Below are 24,122 nucleotides of genomic sequence, written 5' to 3'. Positions count from 1 at the left end.
AACCCAGGCTAAACAGCGAAGAGACGTGTGTGTGTACGTCTCGGCGATCTTGTCAATCCCTGGGATTGAGTACGGAATCTAATTTACCAATAAATGAAATAATTTACGAAATGAAAGGTTCATTGATTGCAAATGGAAGGTTTGAAGATCTTTAAAGGTTTAAACTCGAAAGAGTCCACAGGGTCTGAAAGGTCGAAATCTTTAATAAACTCGGTATTTTATCTCTAATAAACTGAAATGTCCAACGGCCAAATTGAAAATGGAGGAATAGTTATGGCCTAACAATATATAATGAATGGATGTACTCAAGTCAATTACGATGTGATTGAAAATTGATAGAAGTGCAGTACATTACTCAGTTCAAATAGTACGTACTTAATAGATGTACACACATTGGTCACTTTGGCTTCACCGTATTTTTCGTTTTTATTTATATAGATACATAACAAACCTTATAATGTATATAGTGGATGTTACATGGTTTGAATTTCTTCACATATTCATAGAATACTTGCCCTGTGCAGTCATCTTGGTGCGAGCCAACTCTTTTGTTTGTGAACGTTTTTTTTTTTCTTTGATCCAATATGACTGCCAGACCACGTGAGCGATTATTACATCATAAATTTATATTCTCTAATATAATTGTTGCACAGATCATGCTCAATAAATTTCAAACGGATCAGGCTAAAGGTGGGTTTTCACGGGACACGCGAACGGTTCGCGAAGGATGTGAATGTCGAAAAAATGGCAAAGTCCAACATTCGTATTTTAGGCTCCAAAAGTTCGCCAAACATGCGCGGGGGTTCGGAAGCGTCGTCAATTGTTCGCAGGAGTCGTTTTTTGTTCGGCGGGTATTTCAAACATTTTTAAATTATGACGTCATAATTACCACACCAATGTCGTCATCGTTGACAACACCTATTCCCCATGCGGAGTTCTTTACAATGAGCCACGTTTCAATTTTTTCCCATAGAGCGGTTGTGGAGATATAGATGTGCAACTTTTTTCAGTTTTTCGAAGATGGTGCCTGTACCACGTGACCTATGACGTCATGATTATCATTAAATTATTCTACAGGAGGAGGTGCTTCTATGGTGAAAATTTCGTGTTCATCAGACCAACGGTTGCTGAGAAAAAAAATTCATCTGATCGGATGAAGCGTTATACTTGTCAAATCATGACGTCATAATGAAGGCACTGATGACATGATAAAATTTCGTGTCAGTCGGACCAACTGAATGAATAAATCAATTTTAAAAATAACAGTTTGTAGTTGTGTCGACTACAAACCACGTAAACATACAGACACGTACGTACGGAATGCACGCACCCGAATGCCGAACCCTGCTTTTCGCTTCACGAGTGCAGGTAATAAACAAATCGTTCGTTCACACTCGTGTTTATACCATTTACAATAAATCCATAAACGTACCTTCTGTAATTGTTTGTGAGATTGTTGTGATAACTCTTCCTGATTCTCCATACAGAACACACATCCATTTTCCTGCATCTTCAGGAACAAATATGAAAGTGAAACTGGGCTGGTTTGTGACGTCACGATCAGACGTTACATGGCGCCACCCGAACGTCACACCAGGTACAGGATGTGAAAGTTCACAGTTGAAAGTCACTGCAGTTCCATTGGAAACTCTTTTCCCTGGAGTCACTGTGGCTGGAGGTGAAAGTAAAGATGTTGTTGTTTATTTTTACAATAAAAACCTATTTGAAACTCATCATGTTTCTGTTACAATAACTACAGGTGGAGCAGCTTACCTGTGACGATGATGATCGATATATAATAAATATGCCGATCAGATCGACACTCGTAATGTCTGGTGTCCTCAGGACGAACATCGGAGATTCTAAGTGAGAAATCCTCGGTGATTGTGGATTTCCCATTTGTTTGTTCATCTCGATCCTTCATCAGAGATTTTGATTCATTCACTTTATACCATCGAGTGCTGTGATGATTCACACCTGGTAAGGTGATGTTACTGTTAACTGGAGTTATAAAAATACATCTCTTTACACCATCACGTGATCCTGTAAAAGAGGGAATGGGATGTTTAATAACACGAGAAATTGAATGTTTAATGTTAAATAACAAATGTGAATAAAAGTGAAACTAAAGATAAATTATATAATAAGTCAATAATTAAATAATTCTCTCACTTTTATAGACGTTGATAAAGTGATTGATGGTGAGACGAGTTTTGTTCATTGTGGAGAGGATGCAGGTCCATTTACCCCCATCAGTGATCCCCATTTGTGAAACTTTCATTACCTGTCCCTTTCCTACCGACAGGTGCCCCCTCATCCACTCCACGTCACCATCAGCACCATAGATCGAGCACCTCAAGGTGGTTTCACGACCTTCCTCTACCGGGAACTTCGGCCTCGTCACTGTGCAGAACAAACATTATATTTTAACTAAATACTTCGTTAATTTATATTAATCACATGTGTTTATTCAATGATTGTATTTATTAATAAACATAATGATAAATATTCACCTTCAGCAGTGACGAGTTTCACCTCAGCGAGTTTGGTTCGTTTGTCAGTGGAACGATTAACGTGGTTACAGGTGAATGTTCCATAATTATAAGAACGTACAGGTGAGATAAGGAGAGAAAAATCTCCTTCTTTGACTCCATAACCGGTAATGTTCATATTATCATATCCACGCCAAGTGAATCCTTCATCCGGGAAGTCTTGGTGCATGATGCTGCCGCTGTATTTCCACCATTCCACCCGAGCCCCTTTTCTCCACAATGATCTGTTGAACAAACATGGCAGCGTCACCTCGTCACCCACAACTCCAAACACGGATTTCTCTTCCACAGCTCGTGTGTGTTCAACACCTGAAAACACAAGAAAACATTGTGAGTTATTCAGATAATTGTTTATAAACATTTACAGATTTGATAATCTTGTTTATTTCAATATAACTGAATCATCGGATCGATATCAACCACCGAAGTTAACAAAACATTTAAATCCCAATGGAAGAGTGCAGCATTTAGGGGGGAGGGTAACAGGTACGAATCCCCACCCCAATCACCCCCTCATCCGCTATTCGGGAAAGCAAAATGTGACGAATCAAGTATTATTTGACCATTCACAGTCCTCCTCTTCTTCTTTTATCGTTTTCACAATCGTGCATGTAAAGTGATCAAATTGGAAGATGTCACCCCCTCCAACCCCTCTTGTTTCCCCACTCCAAGTAATTATATAACAGCTTTGCAGAGTCGATGGTACTTGTGGTTCAATGGGTACAAAATATCTAGCGTAGATACAAAATATCTAGAAGCGTAGATATCCACACCCCATCCCACGCCTCCTCCCCCCAAGCCCTCTCCCTCCCACAGATCTCCCGATGTCCCTGCTCTCAAATGCTGTACTTGTGTGATTCCCCTTCTCTCCCCGTCTTGTCTACCACTCCCCTTATTGTATACTTTGTGTGTCTGTTTGATTTTTTTTTTGTGTGATAAATGTTAGCTCTTTCACGAGCCTCGATTCTGCATTAAAAAAAAAATATAGAACCCGATTCCTCTGATTGAACGAACGAGCTCTCTGTACCTCCTCGAACAGTAAGTATTGTATATTTATATTAAAAGGTCGACGGGTGAATAAAGACGTGAATGGAGTGGTTATTTGTGTTGATTACTCGTTTGCCACGTCACAAAGATCATTAACCCCAATTCCCACATGTGTGGACATTATGAAGCAAACAGTGAATGGGAGGACACCACGCTGGTAGGTTGTAAGTAGTTTGGTACCTTAGGGTTTAGTATGAGGACCGTTATTAGTCCCAAACAGGTGTGACCTCATTTATGGGAGGAGGTGGGATATTATGAGTCATGTGAATCCTTCCATCGGAATACTCCAATCGACAATGACTGGACCTATTCCTTTCATATTGTTGCGGATCTCAATGTCGGCCCCTTTTCCCCTTACCAAGGGGGGATTAATCCCCTTGTCTGCGACTGACCGACGTGAATCCTGGGGGTCCCAACGCTCCTTCCGGTCGGGAGCAGCCAGGGTATTTGGTCAACGAAAAGTCCCAAGGACCTGAGTGCCACTCCTGACCACGAAGCAGGGGAGGGACTCCCGCTCGAACCACGGTTTTAGATGTTCCAATTGCCGAGCGGTTTTAGCAACCCGGAGTTCGAGCTATTAACAGTCACTAACCCGATTCCGAAGCGTTGGCCGAAATCGCGCCACAGGTACTCAATGGGGGAAATCACAAAGACGATCGGACGAGCATGAAGATGAAGGTAGGAAGAACACAGGTATTTATTACTAACTATTGTACAAAACCAAAGAAACCAAGGGAGAAGGAAAGAAAACGAAAGCAATTTACAGAAGAAGGAGACACAGTGCAATTCTACTTTTCTATACAGGCTTACTTAAACCCCAGGGACAAAACAAACAAGACAAACTCACGTACACAAAAGGATGGTATGGCAGGGATGGTACGGGACGGCAGAGGAGGGTCCAGGTAGATGGTAGGCGTCGAGGTTCGGCTCGAAGCTCGCGCTTTGGTCCACGCTTGTGGGTTCGAGGCGAAACCCGGCACACAGCTCCGCTTCGGGCTGGCAGCGAGGAGCCGGCAGCTCCACGTATTCGGTTTCACACCGTCAGCTGTCTCATGCGTCCTCCGCCTCCTGCATCTCCGACGCTCCTTTACTACTTCACAGAATCTGTCTGCGGTCCAGCGCACCTCCCTCAAAAACCCCTCTCAGCTTCCCCTCAAACGAGCTGCTCTGCCTCGTGTCCAACTCTGAGCTCATCTTTTTAAGCAGTCCCTCCCAACCTCCTTTTATGACTTTTCCCACGATCAAGCAAAGGCATGCCTACCGCGGGTTAAGAGGGCATGCCTACCGGGTCGCTCTCCGCAGTGCCGATTGGTGGGCACGGGCTCTCTGGCTCCACCCTTGATGATGATGGGCGGGCACGCCCTTCTTCCCCGAGCTGACCACGCCGTAATGGCGGCAAATGCAGTTGGCAATAATGCAGTTGGCAATGAAGGCTTTGGGGGAATTTGAAAAAGGGGATCTGTCTTATTCGATTCGGTGCAATGCAGTGTCAACTAATGGGCAACAGAGCCTTAAACTGGAACACATAATAAATAAATAACTATTTAGAAGGGTATATGATTTTCTATGTGCATGCGATGGACTAACTAAGGGGACGACCTTTGACCTTTACACAAATGGAGGTATTTACAAAGATAATGACATTACTTACAGAGGGTGATATTTACAAATACAGGATTCTCAAATCCGCAACAATATTTAGCACATCCATACAGGGCCTTCAGAAAGTATTCACACCCCTTGACATTTTCACATTTTGTTGTGTCACAGCCTGAATTTAAAATTGATTAAATTGACTTTTTTGTCACTGATCTACACATCACACTGATCTACACCGATCTACCCACAACGTCAAAGGGGAATTCCTTTTTTAGAATTTTCAACAAAATAATTAAAAACGAAAAGCTGAAATTTTTTGAGTCAATAAGTATTCAACCCCTTTGCTATAACACTCCAAATAGAGCTCAGGTACATCCCATTTCCGTTGATCATCCATGAGATGTCTCTACAACTTGAGTTGAGTCCACCTGTGGCAAATTAAATTGATTGGACATCTATAATATAAAAGGAGCTCGGTCTTGGCGTCCGTCTTTCCGTGAAGCTGTGGGACTATATGTCTATTAATTACGCACTGTTTGACCTCAGTTGCATCCTTCTATTAATTACGTACGTCTATTATTTACTTCTACTGTACCTTTCGACCCTTTAGACTACTGAGACCGCTTAGACCTTAGAAGACCCTTTAAGATTCCCCCCAACACCTCTAAGACCCAAAACACTGCAAAGACCCTTAAATACCCAAAAGACCCCAATGACCCAAAAGACCCTTAGGACTCCGAAGACCCAAAAAACCTGAGGACTCCTAAGACCCAAAATACCCCGAGGACTTTCAGAACCCAAAAGACCCAAAGAACCCGAAAGACCCAAAAGACCCAGAAGAACTTAAGGAACCCGACGACCATATATAATCCTTAGAACCCTAAGATCCTATCGACTCCACCAGACCATTTAAACCCCTTAAACCTGGTGAGACCCTGAAGAACCCTAACACCCCATAGACTCCATCAGACCCTTTAGAACACCATGGCCTATAGACTCCCTCAGACCCTTTCAAACTTATAGACCTCATTAGACCTTTTAGACTCTGCCCCCTTTCGACCCCTTATACATTTAAGATACTTTTGACACATTTAAACCCGACAGACCCTTTAGACCTTTACACACCTTTTTTTTTTTTTTTGTATGCGGGATCGAGGCTCGTGAAAGTGCTAAGATTTATTACACAAAAAATCAAACAGACACACAAAACATATAATAAGGGAAGCGGTAGACAAGATGGGGAGAGAAGGGGAAGCACACAAACACAACATTTGAGAGCATGGACATCGGGAGATTTGTGAGAGGGAGAGGGCTTGGGGGGAGGAGGCGTGGGAAGGGGGGGGGGCTTTAGTCCCATGACTCCCTTTAGACCCCTTAGAGGCTTATATCTTAACACCCCTTAGACACTGCAGACCCTTAAGCCTTGTTAGACATATTTACACCCCTTAGACTGCTTGGACCATTGACCATTTAGAGCTTTATACCTTTTAGACCACATAGAGCATTTTAGTCAGTCTATATGCCTTTGGACCCTGGAGACCTTTACACCCTTTAGACCATCTTTAACCTTTTAGATGCACTTCACACACAAGTCTATAGTCTTCTTTCAAAACACAGACTATACTTTTTTCAGCAAGTAATGCAGAAACTTTACCCATCCAAGAGGGTGGGTGTTCTGCTTGTATGTGTGTGTAATAATGTCTGGGTATTGTGGCACATCAAATGATTTTGCAATCAAAATCAAAAGTCATGGGACAGGCTTTTATGTTTGAATTTTGTCAATTTTAAAAAGAACCAGCGGAATACCCACCCTCTGAGGGTCTTAAGGGTTTTGGGGGTCTTAGGAGTCTTATGTTTATTGGGGGTGTTAGGGGTTGAAAGGGTATTGGGGTTGTGGGAGGTCTTTGAGTCTTAAGGGTCTTGTGATCCTGGGGGTCTGGAGGGTTATAGGGGAATTGTGAGGTCCAAGAGGGGTTGAGGGGTCTTAAGAATCTCAATGGTCTTCGGGCCTTTAGGGGTCTTCAGGGTGTCAAGGGGTCTTAAGGTATAGAGGAGTCTGGAACTCGCACAAACGCACGCACTCTGGACAGCACTCGGTAGATCACATACCTCCGCCAGGCTGAACAGTTTCCGTTTTATATCTCACTGAGAGGCCGGATCTGGATCTGGACCTAAATCAAAATGGAATCGGCTTCTTCTTGTCACCTAACCAACTCATACACCTCATTTTGTTATAACTGTTGTCCTTCCGGCAGGTTCTCCCATCTCAGCCAAGGAACTCTGTAGTTCTGTCAGAATGGTCATTTGGTTCTTGGTCAACTCCTTGACCAAGGTCCTTTCTGCCCGGTTGCTCCGTATGTTCGGACAGCCAGCTCAAGGAAGATTCTGAGTAGTTCAATATGCTTTCTATTTTCTAATGATGGAGCTCACTGTGCTCTTGGGAACTTTCAACACTCCAGAAATTGTTTTATACCCTTCCCCAGATCTATGCCTCCCCACAATTCAATACCAGAATTATATGGACAGTTCCTTGGACTTCATGGTAGAGTTTCTGCTCTGACATGAACTGTCAACTGTGGGACCTTCAATAGAAAGGTGTGTTTCCTTCTAAATCATGTCCAATCAATCGAATTGGCCACACGTGAACTCCAATCAAGTTGTAGAGAAATCTAAAAGATGATCAAAGGAAATTGGATGTACCTGAGCTCTATTTGGAGTGACATAGCAAAGGGGTTGAATACTTATTGACGCAAGACATTTCAGCTTTTAATTAGCTCACCTAGAACAAAGTTCAGGGGACCTTATGCGATGGCGCGTCGTCCGTCCGTCAGTTCGTAAACATTTGAATCTTCTTCTCCGAAACCGCTGATGGGATTACGACCAAATTTGGCACAAATGATATTTGTTGTGTTGTGACTAAAGTTTGTTTACGGCATTAAAAAATCTGCCCCTTTGGGGATACCCTGAAGATGCAAAAGACCCCAAAGACCCTTAAATACCCCAAAAATCCTTAAAGTCCAAAATAGCAAAAGACTGAAAAGACCCCAAAATATCCTTAAATACAAAATATCCCCCCCCCCCCACTCAAAATGGGTCCAGGTTTTGACCACCCCCCCCCCCCCCAAAAAGGTATTTGCTCTTTTCTCAGAACCTTCACATACAATTTTGATGAAACTTCACCACAACCTTCATCATCCATGATGTACCAATCTTTGTTCAAAGCATTGGAAAAATTGGGGTCTGAGGAGGTACACGGGGTGGGAAGGGAGGGGGGGGGGGGGTTGCCCCCCCAAAATAAGTGGTTTTTCATTTGTTTGTTTAGTCTTATGATTATGTTAGTATGATTCTACATGCTGTCCTGTCTTCTAGCAAGCATTGAAATTGGTTTAAAATACCTTTAGTCAGTGCAGTATACTGTTTATTCTACCAGGTGAGCACCAGGGGTATTGCCCCTATGTTTTGTTAATTGTTTTGCAGAAATTTCTAAAAAATATATAATCCACTTTGACGTTATTGGGTATTATGTGTATATCAGTGACCAAAAAATCTCAATTTAATAAATTTTAAATTCAGGTTGTGACACTACAAAATATGAAAAAGTCAAGGGGTGTGAATACTTTCTGAAGGCGCTGTATATATGCACGTGTAGTTTACCAACATCCACTATCTAAATACCACTTTGATGATTTTTAGTTCACCTGGAACGTAGTTTTGGGGAGCTTATGCGATGGCGCATCATCCACCCGTCTGTCCGTAAATAATTGAAACTTCTTCTCCGAAACCGCTGATGGGATTGTGACCAAACTTGGCACAAATTATATTTGGTGTCTTGCAACTCAAGTTTGATCATGGCATGAAAAACATCAGGGTGACCGGGGGTCAAAGTGGATCCAGGTTTGACCCCCCAAAATAGGGATTTGCTTTTTCCTCTGGAACTACACACACTATATCTACACACTACACACTTTGGGGTCAAACTACACACACCATTTCGATGAAACTTGACCTCAACCTTCATCATACTGTTATGGATTCGGCCCTTCCGTGGTTGTGGCTTTCATCCACTTGTAACATTGCTGGTTATGTATTATTATTCTTGTCGAGGTTGGAAGGAAACGGCGATTATTGTTGTTTAAGGGAAATGGTTATTGTGGTTAAAAGGTTAAAAGCGCTCATGGTAAAAATGAGACAGGAAACCGGATCGTGACCCGGAAGAGGGGGAGCGAAGAGGAAGAGGTCGTGAGGCAAAGGTCGGGGAAAAAAAGGCGTGTCGAAGCTCCGTACCTAGCGTGGTCGAGCGTACATCGCGAGTGAACTTTGAGTCCTTGAAAGGAATATCGTGCGATAGGTGTTATCGCCGGAATATTGAGGAACCTGCATAGTCAGGTATCGGCATTGAGGTTCTGGAGAATCCTTGCCTAGAGGCTCCGGCTCGAGTGAGAGTCGTCCCCCATTCTGCTCCGCACGCTGCGTCCACCGAAGAAGGTTTTGGTACGCGGCAACTTTTCTCATCCTCCGGCCGTCTGCCGGGGATGCATGTGTGCGAAAGCGGCGTTTTGAAGGTTACACGGCGGTTCGCTGATTGAACGGCGAACGTGTACGTCGGCGCACGTCTTTGGGGATTTTCCATTCTACCGCGAGTTTGCTGGGTGTTGGACCACGTGACTTCTGTGCCGCTTCGACCGCCTACGCCTCGATTGATCTTGATCGGACATTGTTCCCACGATCGCTGGAGCGAATCAACTTCACCTTGGAGAGTTATAGAGACATTGGGGAGTGCCGTGAGTTTGAGATAAGTACTAGATAAGATGGTACCATCTTAAGATTTTGATTGTCTGGATTTGCTATCATATTGGTGATGTTATTCCTGTGTGATTTTTAATATATTATTGGTTTGTTTATAACCATTGGTGTGGTTTCCTTATTGATTTCGACACGGAATAATATATATTTTTCTGCCGTGGCTCCTCCCAGGGTTCGGAGGTATACCGAGACCAGAAGGTCAGGGAGGAGCACGTAACAATACTGTGATGTACCAAAGTTTGTTCACTGCACTAAGAAAAAAATCGGTCCCTGAGGGGGTCTACTGGGGGGTTGCCCCACCCCCTCCAAAAAAAATAGGTATTTGCTCTTTTCTCTGAAACTACACACACAATTTCGTTAAAACTTGACCACAACCTTCAACACCCTTTTTGTACCAAAGTTTGTTCACAGCATTAAAAAAAAATCGGGCCCCAAGGGAGTGTACATGGGGTTGTTCCCCAAAATAGGTATTTGCTATCTTCTCTGAAACTACACACACAATTTCAATGAAACTTGACCACAACCTTCATCGCCCGTGATGCATCACCCGCATCTCATAATAATCTCATACCTACTGAGTTCACAATGTGACGTCACTGGCCATATCGAAAATCGACACTCTAGGGCTTTTTTTGGCACTTTGTGATTGGCAAAGAGAAACAAAATTCCCTTAAAATTGGACCGTGTTTAATTAATCAATGGTTTTTGGCAAAAAAAAAATTGCATTTAGGTTTCCCTTCAGGGTCTTTTGGGTATTTAAGGGTCTTTGGGGTCTTTTCAGTCTTCTTGGTCTTCAGGGTCTTTGGGGTGTTTTGGGTGTTCAGGGTATTTTGGGTCTTTGGGTATTTTCAGCCTTTTTGGTTTTTATGGTCTTTCGTGTATTTAAGGATATTTTGGGGTCTTTTCAGTATTTTGGACTTTAAGGATTTTGGGGTATTTAAGGGTCTTTGGGGTCTTTTGCATCTTCAGGGTATTTTTGGTCTATGGGGTTTTTGGGGTCTTCTGGTCTTTTCAGTCATTTTGGTCTTTGGGGTCTTTTGGGTCCTCGGGCTCTTTTAGTTTCTCTGGGTCCTTTGGGTCCTCGGTGTATTTTTGGTGTTTGGGTCCTCTTGGTCTTTTGGGTCCTCAGAGGGGACAGAGGGAGGTTGGGGTGGGTGGTGGTCTTTTGGGTCCTCTGGGTGCTTTAGGTTAAGTATTTCAGGTTGAAATTGTGGTTAGCGTTAGCTCAGCCATCCAACCAATGGGTGAAGAACGGACATACATACATAAATACATGCATGCATACATAATCACAAACACTTGCTCCATTATATATATATAGAGATTGTATTCCATAGTTAGTCCACGTATACAATTTATTACCTACAAAGTTTTTTGAAGTATTGTTTAATTACATATTTGGAAGAGTTAACTCGCCTGAAATAAACTCATTATATATACCCTGGGAATATGAAAAAATATATAATTACACTACAGTTAGATCCCTAACTTCAGTTTTCAAGCACAGTACTTTTACGAAGTATAATAAATAACTAATTCCCTTGTAGGGAACACAACTCTCCCTCCTTTCCGCTCTTCCCTCCTCTCCTCCCTCCTCTGTGCTCTTCCCTCCTCTCCGCTCTTCCCTCCTCTCCCCTCCACTCCCCTCCTCACCCCAATCCACCCATCACTCCTCCCCACCCCTCACTCACCTCTACCCGTCACTCTCCTCTCCCCCTCACTCTCCTCTACCCCTCACTCCTCTCTACACCACACTCCCCGCTCCTTCCCCTCACTCCTCTCCTCTCCCATTCCCTTACCTCCCTCTCAATCCTCACTCCTCTCTCCCCCCCCCCCTCTCATTCTTCTCTCCTCCTTCTCTCTTCTCTCCTCCTTCTCTCTTCTCCCCTCCCTCTCTCCTCTCCGACTCTCACTCTTCTCCAACCACTCACTCCTCTCCAACCCCTCACTCCTCTCCACTCCACTCATCACTGTGCAGACTGTACAGGGGAGACGATTTTGGTATTTTCAGACTTTTTGGTCTTTAAGGGTCTTTTGTGTATTTAAGGATCTTTTGGGGTCTTTTCAGTCTTTTGGTCTTTGGGGTCTTCAAGGAATTTTGGGGTGTTTTGTTTCTTCAGGGTCTTTCAGGATCTTTGGGATCTTTTGCGTCTTTGGGGTATTTTAGGGCTTCAAAATTATTTCAGTCTTCAGAATCATATTGGTCTTTGGGGTCTATGGGGTTTTTGGGGTCTTTATAGTTTTTGGGGTATTTTTGATCTTCGGGGTCGTCAGGGTATTTTTGGGGTCTTTGGGGTCCATTGGGTCTTTTCAGTCTTTTTGGTATTTGGGGTCTTTTGGGTCCTCTGGGCCTTTTGGTTTCTTTGGGTCCTTTGGGTCCTCCGTGTATTATTGGTGTTCGGGTCCTTGGGGTCTTTTGGGTCCTCAGAGGGGACAGAGGGGTCTGGGGTGGGTGGTTGTCTTTTGGGTCCTCTGGGTGCTTTAGGTTAAGTATTTCATGTTACAATTGTGGTTAGCGTTAGCTCAGATATCCATCCAATGGGTGAAGAGCGGACACACATACATACATACATACATACATACATACATACATACATACATACATACATACATACATACATACATACATGCAAGCCTCTCCTCAGTGAAAGACACATGGAAGCCCACTTGGAGTTTGCAAAAAAGCACCTAAAGGACTCTCAGACTGGGAGAAACAAGATTCTTTGGTCTGATGAAACCAAGATTGAACTGTTTGGCCTCCGTCTGGCCACTCTGCCATAAAACCCAGATCGGTGGAGTGTTGCAGTGATGGTTGTCCTTCTGGAAGTTTCTCCCATTTCCACATAGGATCTCTGGAGCTCAGCCAGAGTGACCATCGGGTTCTTGGTCACCTCTTTTACCAAGGCTCTTCTCCCCCGATTGCTGAATTTGGCCGGGCGGCCAGATCTAGGAAGAGTCCTGGTTGTTCCAAACTTCTTCCATTTAAGAATTATGGAGGCCACTGTGCTCTTGGGAACCTTCAATGCGGCAGAAATTTTGTTGTAGGCTTCCCCAGATCTGTGCCTCGACACAATCCTGTCTCTGAGCTCTGAAGGCAGTTCCTTCGAACTCATGGCTTGGTTTTTGCTCTGATATGCATTGTCAGCTGTGAGACCTTATATAGACAGGTGTGTGCCTTTCCAAATCATGTCCAATCAATTGAATTTACCACAGGTGGACTCCAATCAAGGTCGAAAAACATCTCAAAGATGATCAAGAGAAATGGGAGGCACCTGAGCTAAATTTCAAGTGTCATAGCAAAGGGTATGAATACTTATGTCAATGTGATATTTCAGTTTTTTATTTTTAATAAATTTGCAAAACTTTCTAAAATCCTGTTTTCTCTGTCATTATGGGGTTTTGAGTGTAGATTGATGAGGGAAAAAATGAATTTCAACGATTTCAGCATAAGGCTGCAACATAACAAAATGTGAGAAAAGTGAAGGGGTCTGAATACTTTCTGAATGTACTATATATATATATATGTGAACCCCCCCCCCCCCCAATAGGGGTTAAAACTGCAAGAATATACATCACTATGGTGATAACCCTGTCTTGTCGTCCTCCTCCTCCACTTCCCTCCCCCACCCCCCAAGAGTTGATCAGTCCCAGTTACTCATACATATCTATGCGAATGTGAACAAATTCTTCCATTAATTTTACCCTTTTTAGATTCCTTTACCAACCTATCTTTTAGGGAACCCTGTTTCTACAGTGCGTATCAAAAAAAGGTAATCCGAATTCAAGGGGTTAATATGCAAAGGTTATTTCGTTTGACAATTTACAGCCTTGGCATTGAATATGGAATTTTTTTTTTTCTTGACGGGTTTACTTTCTGAACTCAGTATATCAATCTGGCGAGTTTCTTTTACCCTTTGGTGATGTCTTTGTTGAAAGAACCATGTCACTGATTGTTTTTCGCAGCAAGAAGTCAATAACAGGATTATATCACAGGTGGCATGACAAAATGTAAGGACAGGTACATTTGACGATTCGCTTCACAATCGGGTATATAAGGGTTGTTGCGTTCTGTATTAGTGGAAATCAACTGCTGCACGTCTACAAAAGTTATTGCCGCTTCCTCTGGAGATGGTCCGTCAACTCGACAATGCTGTTTGTCATGGAGTGGTGACTTTACGAAATTCTGGCATGAAACAGCGTGCTATTGCTCGGCAGTATGGCATTACTCAAGGTCAGGTGTCAAAGATCCTGAAACGAAATGCTCAGAGGGGTGTCCGTACTCCAATACCGTGGCCAGGACGTCCACGCAGAACCACAAAGAGAGATGATCGCCAGCTGCACCGGTTAGTCTGCAATGGCCGTACCAAGTCAGCTAATCGGCTTAGGGCTGAGTGGCAGCAACTGACAAATGTGCCTGTATGCAGAAGGCTCGTCAACCAACGACTGGTTCAAGCAGGCTATCATGCCAGGCGTCCCCTGAGAAAGCCACGCCTGACCAGACAACACAGCCAGCACCGATTGCAGTGGGCCAGAGAGCACCGTCAATGGCAGCCAGGACACTGGAATCACGTGACCTTCAGTGACGAGTCTAGATTTCTGGTCAATCGTCAAGATGGCCGTGTCCGAGTGCGCAGACAAGTGCATGAAGCCCACAATGAAGGTTGTATAGTGCCAAGAGTCCAAGCTGGAGGTGGTGGGGTGACCGTTTGGGCTGCTTTTCATGCAGGGGGCAAAACTGACCTGGTTGTCCTGAATGGAAACCTGAACCAGTTCAAGTACAGGGCCATTCTGGAAGAAACATTGCTTCCATTTGCTCGTGCAGCCTTTCGAGGAAACTTTGTCTTCCAAGATGACAATGCACAGCCTCATCGTGCTCGCATGATCCAACACTTTCTTGCTGACCGTGGTGTAGAGCATATGGGGTGGCCTGCCATGTCCCCGGATATGAATCCGATAGAGAACTTGTGGGCAGAATTAACGCGTGAAATCGACAACTTGGACCAGCAGCCGACCTCTGTGCGTGAATTGCAGCAGGCTATTGTCACTGCATGGCAAGCGATTCCTGTCCAAACCTTGGCAAATCTCGTGAACAGCATGTTTCGACGTGTACGTGCTCTCCTGAATGCTCGTGAGGGTTACATGAAGTGCTGAACTGTAATTTTACTGTCCGTAATCCCAGTCATGATTTAGCTTTTGTTTTTGTTGAAAAAAAAATTGGCTAATGTGCAAAATAAAGAGATACTTCTGGAAAACGTACAGAAGTTTAACATAGTACTGTCCGTGAATTGAGTTCGATATCAGTTTACATCACTTTCAAGGATCAATTTATTTGCTTCAAAATGTCAAATGTGGTTTTTGTTTCTTTTAAAGGTCACATTAACAAAATCTAGAATAATTTCAACATAATTCCAATGAACTTTTGGTTCGAAGTCATCTTGAAAAGTAAGTTCACCCCCACAAAAAAAATATTCCATATTAAATGCCAAGTCTGTACATGTGGTTTACGAATTATGAGGAGATCCTCAGCTTTCCATTGATGCCTTTCATACATCATTGCTGTCACACATGACCGAGTACATGTTCATTGAAAATGACAAGTTCAAATCGCATGTTTACAAGTTTGGCTAATCGGTGCAAGACAGTTTTAAATGGACGCATTACTTGTCGACTGCCAAATTGATTATGTAAAATTGTTAAGCTGGCCTGGTAATCGTCGGTTGCGTCATTCTTTGTTTAAGATGGGTATTTAAGATGGGCCTACAGTGTATGGGTTTAGAGACAGTCTGAGTCATTGAAAAGATGGTTCAACTTACGACTGAACAGCGGATCTTTGTGGTTGCAACCTTTCATCAAACCGGAAGTTTGCAGCGAACTCGTGATGCGTTCAGGGAACGTTTCCCAGAACGGGAGCCTCCAGCAGCCAAAACCATCTGGGTGAATGTTAGAAAATACCAAGAGCATGGCACTAGCCTCAACCGCAACAAGGGGAATTCTGGTAGGAGGCGCACTGGGCGATCGGAAATGAACATTGCAGCAGTAAGGCAGCAAGTTTTGGAGCATCCGAGGGATACCAGCGCAAGACGAAATGGGACAGGATTGCCTTCGGCAACATTCAACCGAATCACAAGACTGGACCTCCACCAACATCCATGTCGGATTCACATCCGGCATCAACTTATGCCAGGGAATTTTGCCAGGAGGCTGGTGCTTGCCAGATGGTTGATAGCACGTTGCGAAGCAGATGTCAATTTCTGGCGGTATCTCGTTATAAGCGACGAAGCTGCTTTCGCCATGGACGGCAAGGTCAATACCCATAATGATCTTGAATATGCACCGACAGGACAACCCCCTGAATTTAATTTTGACACCAACATGAATCGACAAAAGTGAACTGTTTGGTTCGGACTTTGTGGAAGTGGTCAGGTGATCGGACCATTTTTCTTTAAAAGGAATGTCAATGGTGACAGGTATCTGCAGATGATCAATGATGAAGTTTTGCCGCAGCTGGAGGAGAACTTTGAGCGACAGGTTCGTGGTGTCTTCAGATATCTCTGGTGGGCCCAAGACGGCGCCCCAGCACATTGTCTTATCGCTGTCCGAGATCGACTGAGGGAACTCTTTGGAGACCGAGTCATCGCCCTCAACCATGCAATGGAATGGCCGCCAAGATCACCTGACCTCACACCATGTGATTATTTCCTTTGGGGAAATTTAAAGAACAAGGTGGTCGTAACTCCTCCCTGTGATCTTGACGAATTGCAGGGCCGTATTCGACATGAAGTGGATGCTTTGAGCAATGACCCGGCTATAGTGAGACGAGTAGTTCAGGGCATGCTCCGCCGCTGTGAGCTTTGTGTTGAAAGGGGAGGTGGACATGTTGAAGGTGTGGGTGCATAAAGGCCAATCATTCCTCAGAAAAGTTCACATCTGACGTTCATTTTGCACCAATTATCCTGACTTGCATCGATTAGCCAAACTTGTAAAAATGCGATTTGAACTTGTCATTTTCAATGAACATGTACTCGGTCATGTGTGACACTATGACAGCAATGATGCATGGAAGGTATCAATTGAAAGCTGAGGATCTCCTCTTAATTAGTAAACCACATGTAAATTGTCAAAATAAATAACCTTTGCATATTAACTCCTTGAATTCTGATTACCTTTTTTTTGATACGCTCTGTATAATGCAAACATCCACAACGGCAGAACTCGGGAAATTCCATTAATACAAGGTATAGAGCTGACTGATACATAATTAACATTGTAATTTGGGTTTTTCGTTACTTCAAGCTTTAATAATTACAGAGAGTGTTCTGACAATGTGGTAGGAAATTGCGGATACTAATTTCCAAAGTACAGTATGTATGTGGAAGGTGGGGTGGAGGGTACGGGCTCCATAAATCAACTTTCTATTAGCAAGCTTTTTTGGGATGAACGGTGATAAGTTTAACAATTATAAACTAGCGCTTCATACTTTCCAATTGTAGTTTTCTTTGCAATCTTCAATTAAACATGCAAAGGAACATTGCATAATCTATACTATAAGAGGTGTGCGTGTGTGTGTGTGTGTGTGTGTGTGTGTGTGTGTGTGTGTGTGTGTGTGTGTGTGTATGTCGGTCGGTCGGTCGGTCGCCATTTTTCTCAGAGATGGCTGAACGGATCTTCGTCAAACTTTCAGGGGTTTGTGTTACGGATTCGTCACTTCCGTTGTTGTGGTTCTCAGCCACTGTAAACATTTTTGGTTCCATGTACTGTTATTGTTATTGTATAAGTGAATTGGAGATAACTGTTTTCAAAAGGTAAAAAAAATTAATGTTTTAAAAAGAAACCGGAAACCGGATCGGGAACCGGATGAAGAAGAAGAGGAAGAAGAAGAGGAAAAAGGAGGCGGAGCGAGTGAGGTCGAGAAGGATCCGAGCTGCTTTGAGGTCTGGAGCAAACGCTGGCGAACGGGGGTCACTAGCGAACTTTGGGGTTTCCTGGGAAAGGGATTCCTGTGACAGAGTTGTTATCGCTGTGACAGATAAATCTGCGTGACAGGTTTTGCGGTTGATTCCGAAGAGAATCATTGGAGTGTCATTACGTCTCGAGAATGGACCGTTGGCCATTTTGCCTCACGCTGGATTTTCGCATCGCTCCAGGTTTTTCACCTCGCTTCAACCATTTCACCGCATCCAGACGTTAACCTGGTGTGTGTGTGTGTAACGTGGATTTTGAGTGTGAATTTGCGGTTCGCTGATTGGGAGCCGTTGAACGTCCATACCTGAAGGTGTGATTTCCCAGCCGCCTCTTGAGGACACTTTTGCCTATCTTTGGCAGTGTGACTGTCAACCGAGCAGGATTCTGGTCTCGATACAACATCGTTCTGACGATCACTGGAGCATGGATCGACTTTGGTTTGAAGCTGGGACAGAGACATTGGGAATGTTATTTTCACTCACTTGGGGCACAGTGAGTTATATTGTACGAAACTGATGGTACCATCATAGGAATGATATATTGGTTGGACAATTGATTAATATTGTTATTGTACTGTTATTCTTGTGTGACCTTAATGCAATACTTGTTTGTTGGTAACAATTGGTGTGGTTTCACCATTGATCTTTGACATACAGAATAACACATCTTTCTGCCGTGACACCTCTCAGGGCTCGGAGGTACACCATGACTGGGGTTTGGGGAGGAGCACGTAACATTTGTCAGTGGGTGCCAGGGAGTGTTTTGGACCAAAAAAAAATTGGGAGTAAGGAGGGAGTGTGGAAAGACTTTTAAAAATCGCTCTGTAGTGCCGAAGCCCTTTAGATTAATGGCAGATATATACAAGTACACATGCACATAAATAAATACAAAACAATTACAAGACATTTGAACACAAATAAAACAACAATTCATGTTCAACCAGACAATTCCGGAAGGGGTCGAAGTTGGTGGTAGGTCTTCTTCTTTTTGAACGTCATCAAACTTAGCTCAGAAACGTGATCAACGGCACATTCACCAGCATGTATTCAAGAAAATAATTTACTTCTAAGGTGACACCAGTACAGTATTTACAACATGGAGAATGTAAAAACACCAGTACAGTGTTTACCACATGGAGAACGTAAAAACACCAGTACAGTATTTACAACATGGAGAATGTAAAAACACCAGTACTGAAGGAACTGCGCTCCAACGCGAGTCGAAAGAATTGACGCGACCAAAGACGGAATTCGTCCGAGTTGCTTTATTGAAACAAAACAGCTCAGGTATTCTCACAAGCCCGTTTATCGGGCAGCAATATATATACACATTTATGTCGGGAAGTTTGCCCGGCAAAAGCTATACCGGGCATGCCCGGGTGTCAAGGGCGAGCCTTGGAATGGCGAGTCTGGACCTGCCCGGGTGTGTTTGGCTGCGGCCTGGCAAGTCGAGGCTGGGCGTGCCCGGGCGCTCTGCACGAGCCCTGGAAAGGCGATAGCGGGCATGCCCGGACGCTCTGGGCGAGCCCTGGAAAGGCGATAGCGGGCATGCCCGGACGCTCTGGGCGAGCCCTGAAAAGGCGATAGCGGGCATGCCCGGACGCTCTGGGCGAGCCCTGGAAAGGCGAGAGCGGGCATGCCTGGGAAAGACGAGACCGGGCGTGCCCGGGAGGTTCGGGCGTGCCCGGGAACAGTGAGTCCGGGCATGCCCGGGAGAGGCGCGTCTGGCCGTGTTCTGGCCGGTGCAAGGCGATTGTGTGCATCCAGCGGTAACCGCTACACACGCCCCTCCAGAATCGACCTGCACCGGCAGGGTCAATTTAAGGGGGGTCCGGATGACCCGGCCGAAGCGACGCCTGGAGGGTCGTGGGGAGGGGTCCGACGTGGTGGTGGGTGGTCGAGCGGGGGGAACTGTGGACGGGGGGCGGCCTCGCCGCGGAGGAACGGCCAACCGTGGTGGTCGGTCGACGTCCATGTGCGCCGGTTTGAGGCGGTCCACAGAAATCTGGTCCGGCCGGCCGCCGAAGTCGACGATGAAAGACTTGTCGCCCCGTCGCAGGACCCGGAAGGGCCCGTCGTACGGCGGCCGGAGTGGCCCCCGGTGCGCGTCATGACGCACAAAGATGTACTCCGCTGTGCGAAGCGCCGGGGGGACGTAGGACTGGGGGCCACCGTGGCGGGATGTCGGCACGGGGGCAAATCGTCGGGCGGCCTCCTGGAGGTCCGAGCGCTGGCGAGCGGCGGACCAGGGACTGGTAGCATCGGGCACGAATTCGCCCGGGACGCGGAGCGGCTGGCCGTAGACGAGCTCGGCGGCGGACGCCTGGAGGTCTTCCTTGGGGGCCATGCGAAGGCCCAAAAGGACCCACGGCAGCCGGTCGGCCCAACCGTCGTCCTGAAGGCCGGCCATGAGTGCGGCCTTCATGGAGCGGTGAAACCGCTCGCACAACCCGTTGGCTTGGGGGTGGTAGGCCGTGGTGCGGTGCAGCGTGACCCCCAACGAACGGGCGACCGCGCCCCAAAGCTCAGACGTGAACTGTGGGCCGCGGTCGGACGAGATGTCCGCTGGTGCGCCGAAGCGCGTGACCCAGGTGGCGATGAACGCCTCCGCCACGTCGGCGGTGGTGGTGGAGGCGAGGGGCACGGCCTCCGGCCACCTGGTGGTCCTGTCCACCATGGTGAGCAGGTGGGTGAACCCCCGCGAGGGGGGCAGGGGACCCACCAGGTCCACGTGGACGTGGTCGAAACGCCGTTCAGGCACGGCGAAAGGTGCCAGCGGGGCCTGGGTGTGGCGGTGGACCTTGACCCGCTGGCAGGCCGTGCAGGCGTTGGCCCAGTCGCGGATGTTTCATCGAAGGCCGTGCCAGACGAAACGCGCCGACACCAGCTTCTGAGAAGCTTTCCGGCCCGGGTGAGAAAGGCCGTGGATGGAGGCGAAGATGCGGCGCTGCCAGGAAACGGGCACGATGGGGCGAGGCTGGCCCTGGGAGACGTCGCAGAGCAGGACAGTGCCTGCGAAGGGAATGTCAGCCAGGCGGAGGCCCGTGTCCACCGCACGGAGTGCCTGCACCAAGGCGTCGGTGGTCTGGTCGGCCGCCATGAGCACGAAGTCCACGCCGAGGTGGACCGCGTTCGCGCTGGCCCGAGAAAGACAGTCGGCCACGCGTTGTCTTTGCCGGCGACGTGCCGGATGTCCGTGATGAACTCCGACACGGCGGAGAGGTGGCGCTGCTGGCGGGCCGACCACGGCTCCGTGACCTTAGCCATTGCGTAGACCAATGGCTTGTGGTCGACGAAAGCCGTGAACGGGCGGCCCTCCAGGAAGTGTCGGAAATGGCGAACGGCCAGGAATAGCCCGAGCAGCTCGCGGTCGAACATGCTGTAGTTTAACTCGTTCGGCCGGAGTTGCCGGCTGAAAAAAGCGAGTGGCTGCCAAACCCCGTCCACCCATTGCTCATGGATGGCGCCCACCGCGTAGTTGGAGGCGTCCGTAGTGAGGGTGATGGGCGCGTTGAGCACCGGGTGAGCCAGCAGCGTTGCGTCGGCGAGGGCCCGTTTGGCGCTGGCGAAGGCCGCGTCCATGGCCGCGGACCAAACAATGTCATGCTTGGCCGGCTTGCCCCGGAGGGCCTCGTAAAGGGGCCGCATGAGCTGAGCAGCACGGGGCACGAATCGGTGATAAAAATTCACCATGCCGAGGAACTCTTGGAGGGCCTTGATGGAACGGGGACGCGGGAACGTGGTGATGGCCTCGACCTTGGTCGGCAGCGGCACGGCCCCGGTCTTGGTGATGCGGTGGCCCAAAAAGTCAACGGTCGTCGCGCCGAAGTGGCATTTGACCGGGTTGACAATTAAGCCGTGCTCGCTGAGGCGACCGAACAGTGTTCGGAGGTGGAGGAGGTGCTCGGCGCGGGACGTGCTGGTGACGAGGATATCGTCCAGATAGACGAAAAGAAACGGCAGGTCGCGCAGCACGCCGTCCATCAAGCGCTGGAACGCCTGGGCCGCGTTCTTGAGGCCAAACGGCATCCGCAAAAATTCGAACAGGCTGAACGGCATGATGACGGCCGTCTTCGGGACGTCGGCCGCCCGGACAGGTACCTGGTGGTAGCCCCGTATCAGGTCAATTTTCGAAAAGATGACCCGTCCCGCCAAACGGGCGGAAAAGTCCTGAATATGCGGGATCGGGTACCTGTCGGGGGTGGTAGCGTCGTTGAGACGGCGGTAGTCGCCACACGGGCGCCATCCACCCCCCGGCTTTGGCACGATGTGCAGTGGCGAGGCCCACGCGCTATCGGAGCGCCGCACGATGCTGAGGTGCTCGGCCTTCGCCACGGCGAGCTTGGCCGGGTCGAGGCGGCGGGCCCTGGCGTAGACCGGCGGGCCCGTAGTGGGTATGTGGTGCTCGATCCCGTGCCGCACCGCGACGGCCGAAAACGTTGGCCGCGTGAGGGCCGGGAATTCCGCGAGCAGGCGAGCGAACTCGTTCGCTGCCGGGAGGGCGCACGCCAGTTCGGTCGGCGCGGAGCTGCTCATCGTGCACGCCAGGGAGCTGAAGGTCTCGGCGTTGACAAGGCGACGACGTTTGACGTCGACCAGCAGCCCGTGCTCGCAGAGGAAGTCGGCGCCCAGCAAAACCATGGGGACGCAGGCGGTCACAAAAGTCCATTGAAAACGCTGGCTGCCGAAGCAGAGGGTGACGACGCGTGGGCCGAAAGTGCGTATGGCCGAGCCATTAGCAGCGACCAAAGAGGGGCCGCAAACGGCGTCCCGCCTGTCCTGCTCGGAGGCGGGTATGACGCTCAGTTGGGCGCCGGTGTCACACAGGAAACGCCGCCCAGACGCTTAGTCCCGAATAAACAGCAAGTTGCCCGAGTGGCCGGCGCTCATGGCTGGGAAAGAACGCCGGCCCGGCCGTTTCCCGACCTGCCGAAAGTGCACGGGGGCCGGCACGTCTGAGCCTTGTGTCCGAACCTGGCATGGTAATAACACCACGCCCGGTCAGGTGGAGGCCCCGGCCGTCGTGTCGGAAGCGGGCGGTGCGGCGTGGCGGCCGCCAGTTGCACCGGCAGTTCGGCCTCCAACCGCGCAGGGCGCTCGGGTGTCGTGGGCATCGCCTCGGACAGCGGCGGGCTCCAGGTAACCACGCCGATGTGCTGGCCCGCCGAGGAGATCTTATCGGCTTCCCTGGCGAGGGCGCGGGAATCCGTGATCAACGTACCAGCCAGGGCGAGGCGTACCGGGTGAGGCAGCTGGCGAAGGAACAGCTCGCGGAACAGAAAATCCGGAGAGTGCTCACCGAGCAACGAGAGCATATAGTCCAGGCGCTCGGACGGGCGCGTGTCGCCGAGCTCGGGCAGAGCGAGCAGGCGCCTTGCGCGTGCTGCCGGTGAGAGGGCGAAAGCGTCGAGGAGGAGTGTCTTCAGCGCGTCGTATTTGTCAGCAGCCGGCGGGTGCTCGAGGAGGCTCAAGGCGCGGGCCGCGGTGGCGGAACCGAGCGCCGCCACAACATCGTGGAAGCGGGTGTCGTCCGCGGTGATGCCTCGCAGGGCGAACTGAGAGTCCGCCTGAGCGAACCAAACAGCCGCGTGAGCCTCCCAGAAGGTAGGCAGTTTAAGCGTCACTGCCGTATCCATGTCGGTAGGTCACCAATGAAGGAACTGCGCTCCAACGCGAGTCGAAAGAATTGACGCGACCAAAGACGGAATTCGTCCGAGTTGCTTTATTGAAACAAAACAGCTCAGGTATTCTCACAAGCCCGTTTTTCGGGCAGCAATATATATACACATTTATGTCGGGAGGTTTGCCCGGCAAAAGCTATACCGGGCATGCCCGGGTGTCAAGGGCGAGCCTTGGAAAGGCGAGTCTGGACCTGCCCGGGCGTGTTTGGCTGCGGCCTGGCAAGTCGAGGCTGGGCGTGCCCGGGCGCTCTGGACGAGCCCTGGAAAGGCGATAGCGGGCATGCCCGGACGCTCTGGGCGAGCCCTGGAAAGGCGATAGCGGGCATGCCCGGACGCTCTGGGCGAGCCCTGGAAAGGCGAAAGCGGGCATGCCCGGGAAAGACAAGACCGGGCGTGCCCGGGAGGTTCGGGCGTGCCCGGGAACAGTGAGTCCGGGCATGCCCGGGAGAGGCGCGTCTGGCCGTGTTCTGGCCGGTGCA

General features: G+C 48.1%; 1 protein-coding gene across 2 annotated transcripts in view; it reads right to left on the bottom strand.

Annotated features, from left to right (window-relative positions):
- The window catches only part of LOC137424722 (T-cell surface glycoprotein CD4-like), an 80,932-nt gene that overhangs the window by 55,808 nt on the left and 1,002 nt on the right, over positions 1–24,122 (bottom strand). For both annotated transcript variants that reach the window (XM_078770907.1, XM_078770908.1), the window contains exons 2-5: positions 2,514–2,861; positions 2,173–2,403; positions 1,774–2,043; positions 1,433–1,672 (exon numbers count right to left, since the gene is read on the bottom strand). In XM_078770907.1, coding sequence (XP_078627033.1) covers positions 1,433–1,672; positions 1,774–2,043; positions 2,173–2,403; positions 2,514–2,861 — 1,089 coding nt within the window. The remainder of the gene's footprint in view (positions 1–1,432; positions 1,673–1,773; positions 2,044–2,172; positions 2,404–2,513; positions 2,862–24,122) is intronic.

Source organism: Myxine glutinosa, chromosome 1, assembly GCF_964187855.1.
Source record: "Myxine glutinosa chromosome 1, kmMyxGlut1.1, whole genome shotgun sequence".
NCBI classification, from domain to species: domain Eukaryota; kingdom Metazoa; phylum Chordata; class Myxini; order Myxiniformes; family Myxinidae; genus Myxine; species Myxine glutinosa.
Note: the sequence above shows the minus strand (reverse complement) of the source record. Positions and strands in the feature narration are given on the sequence as shown.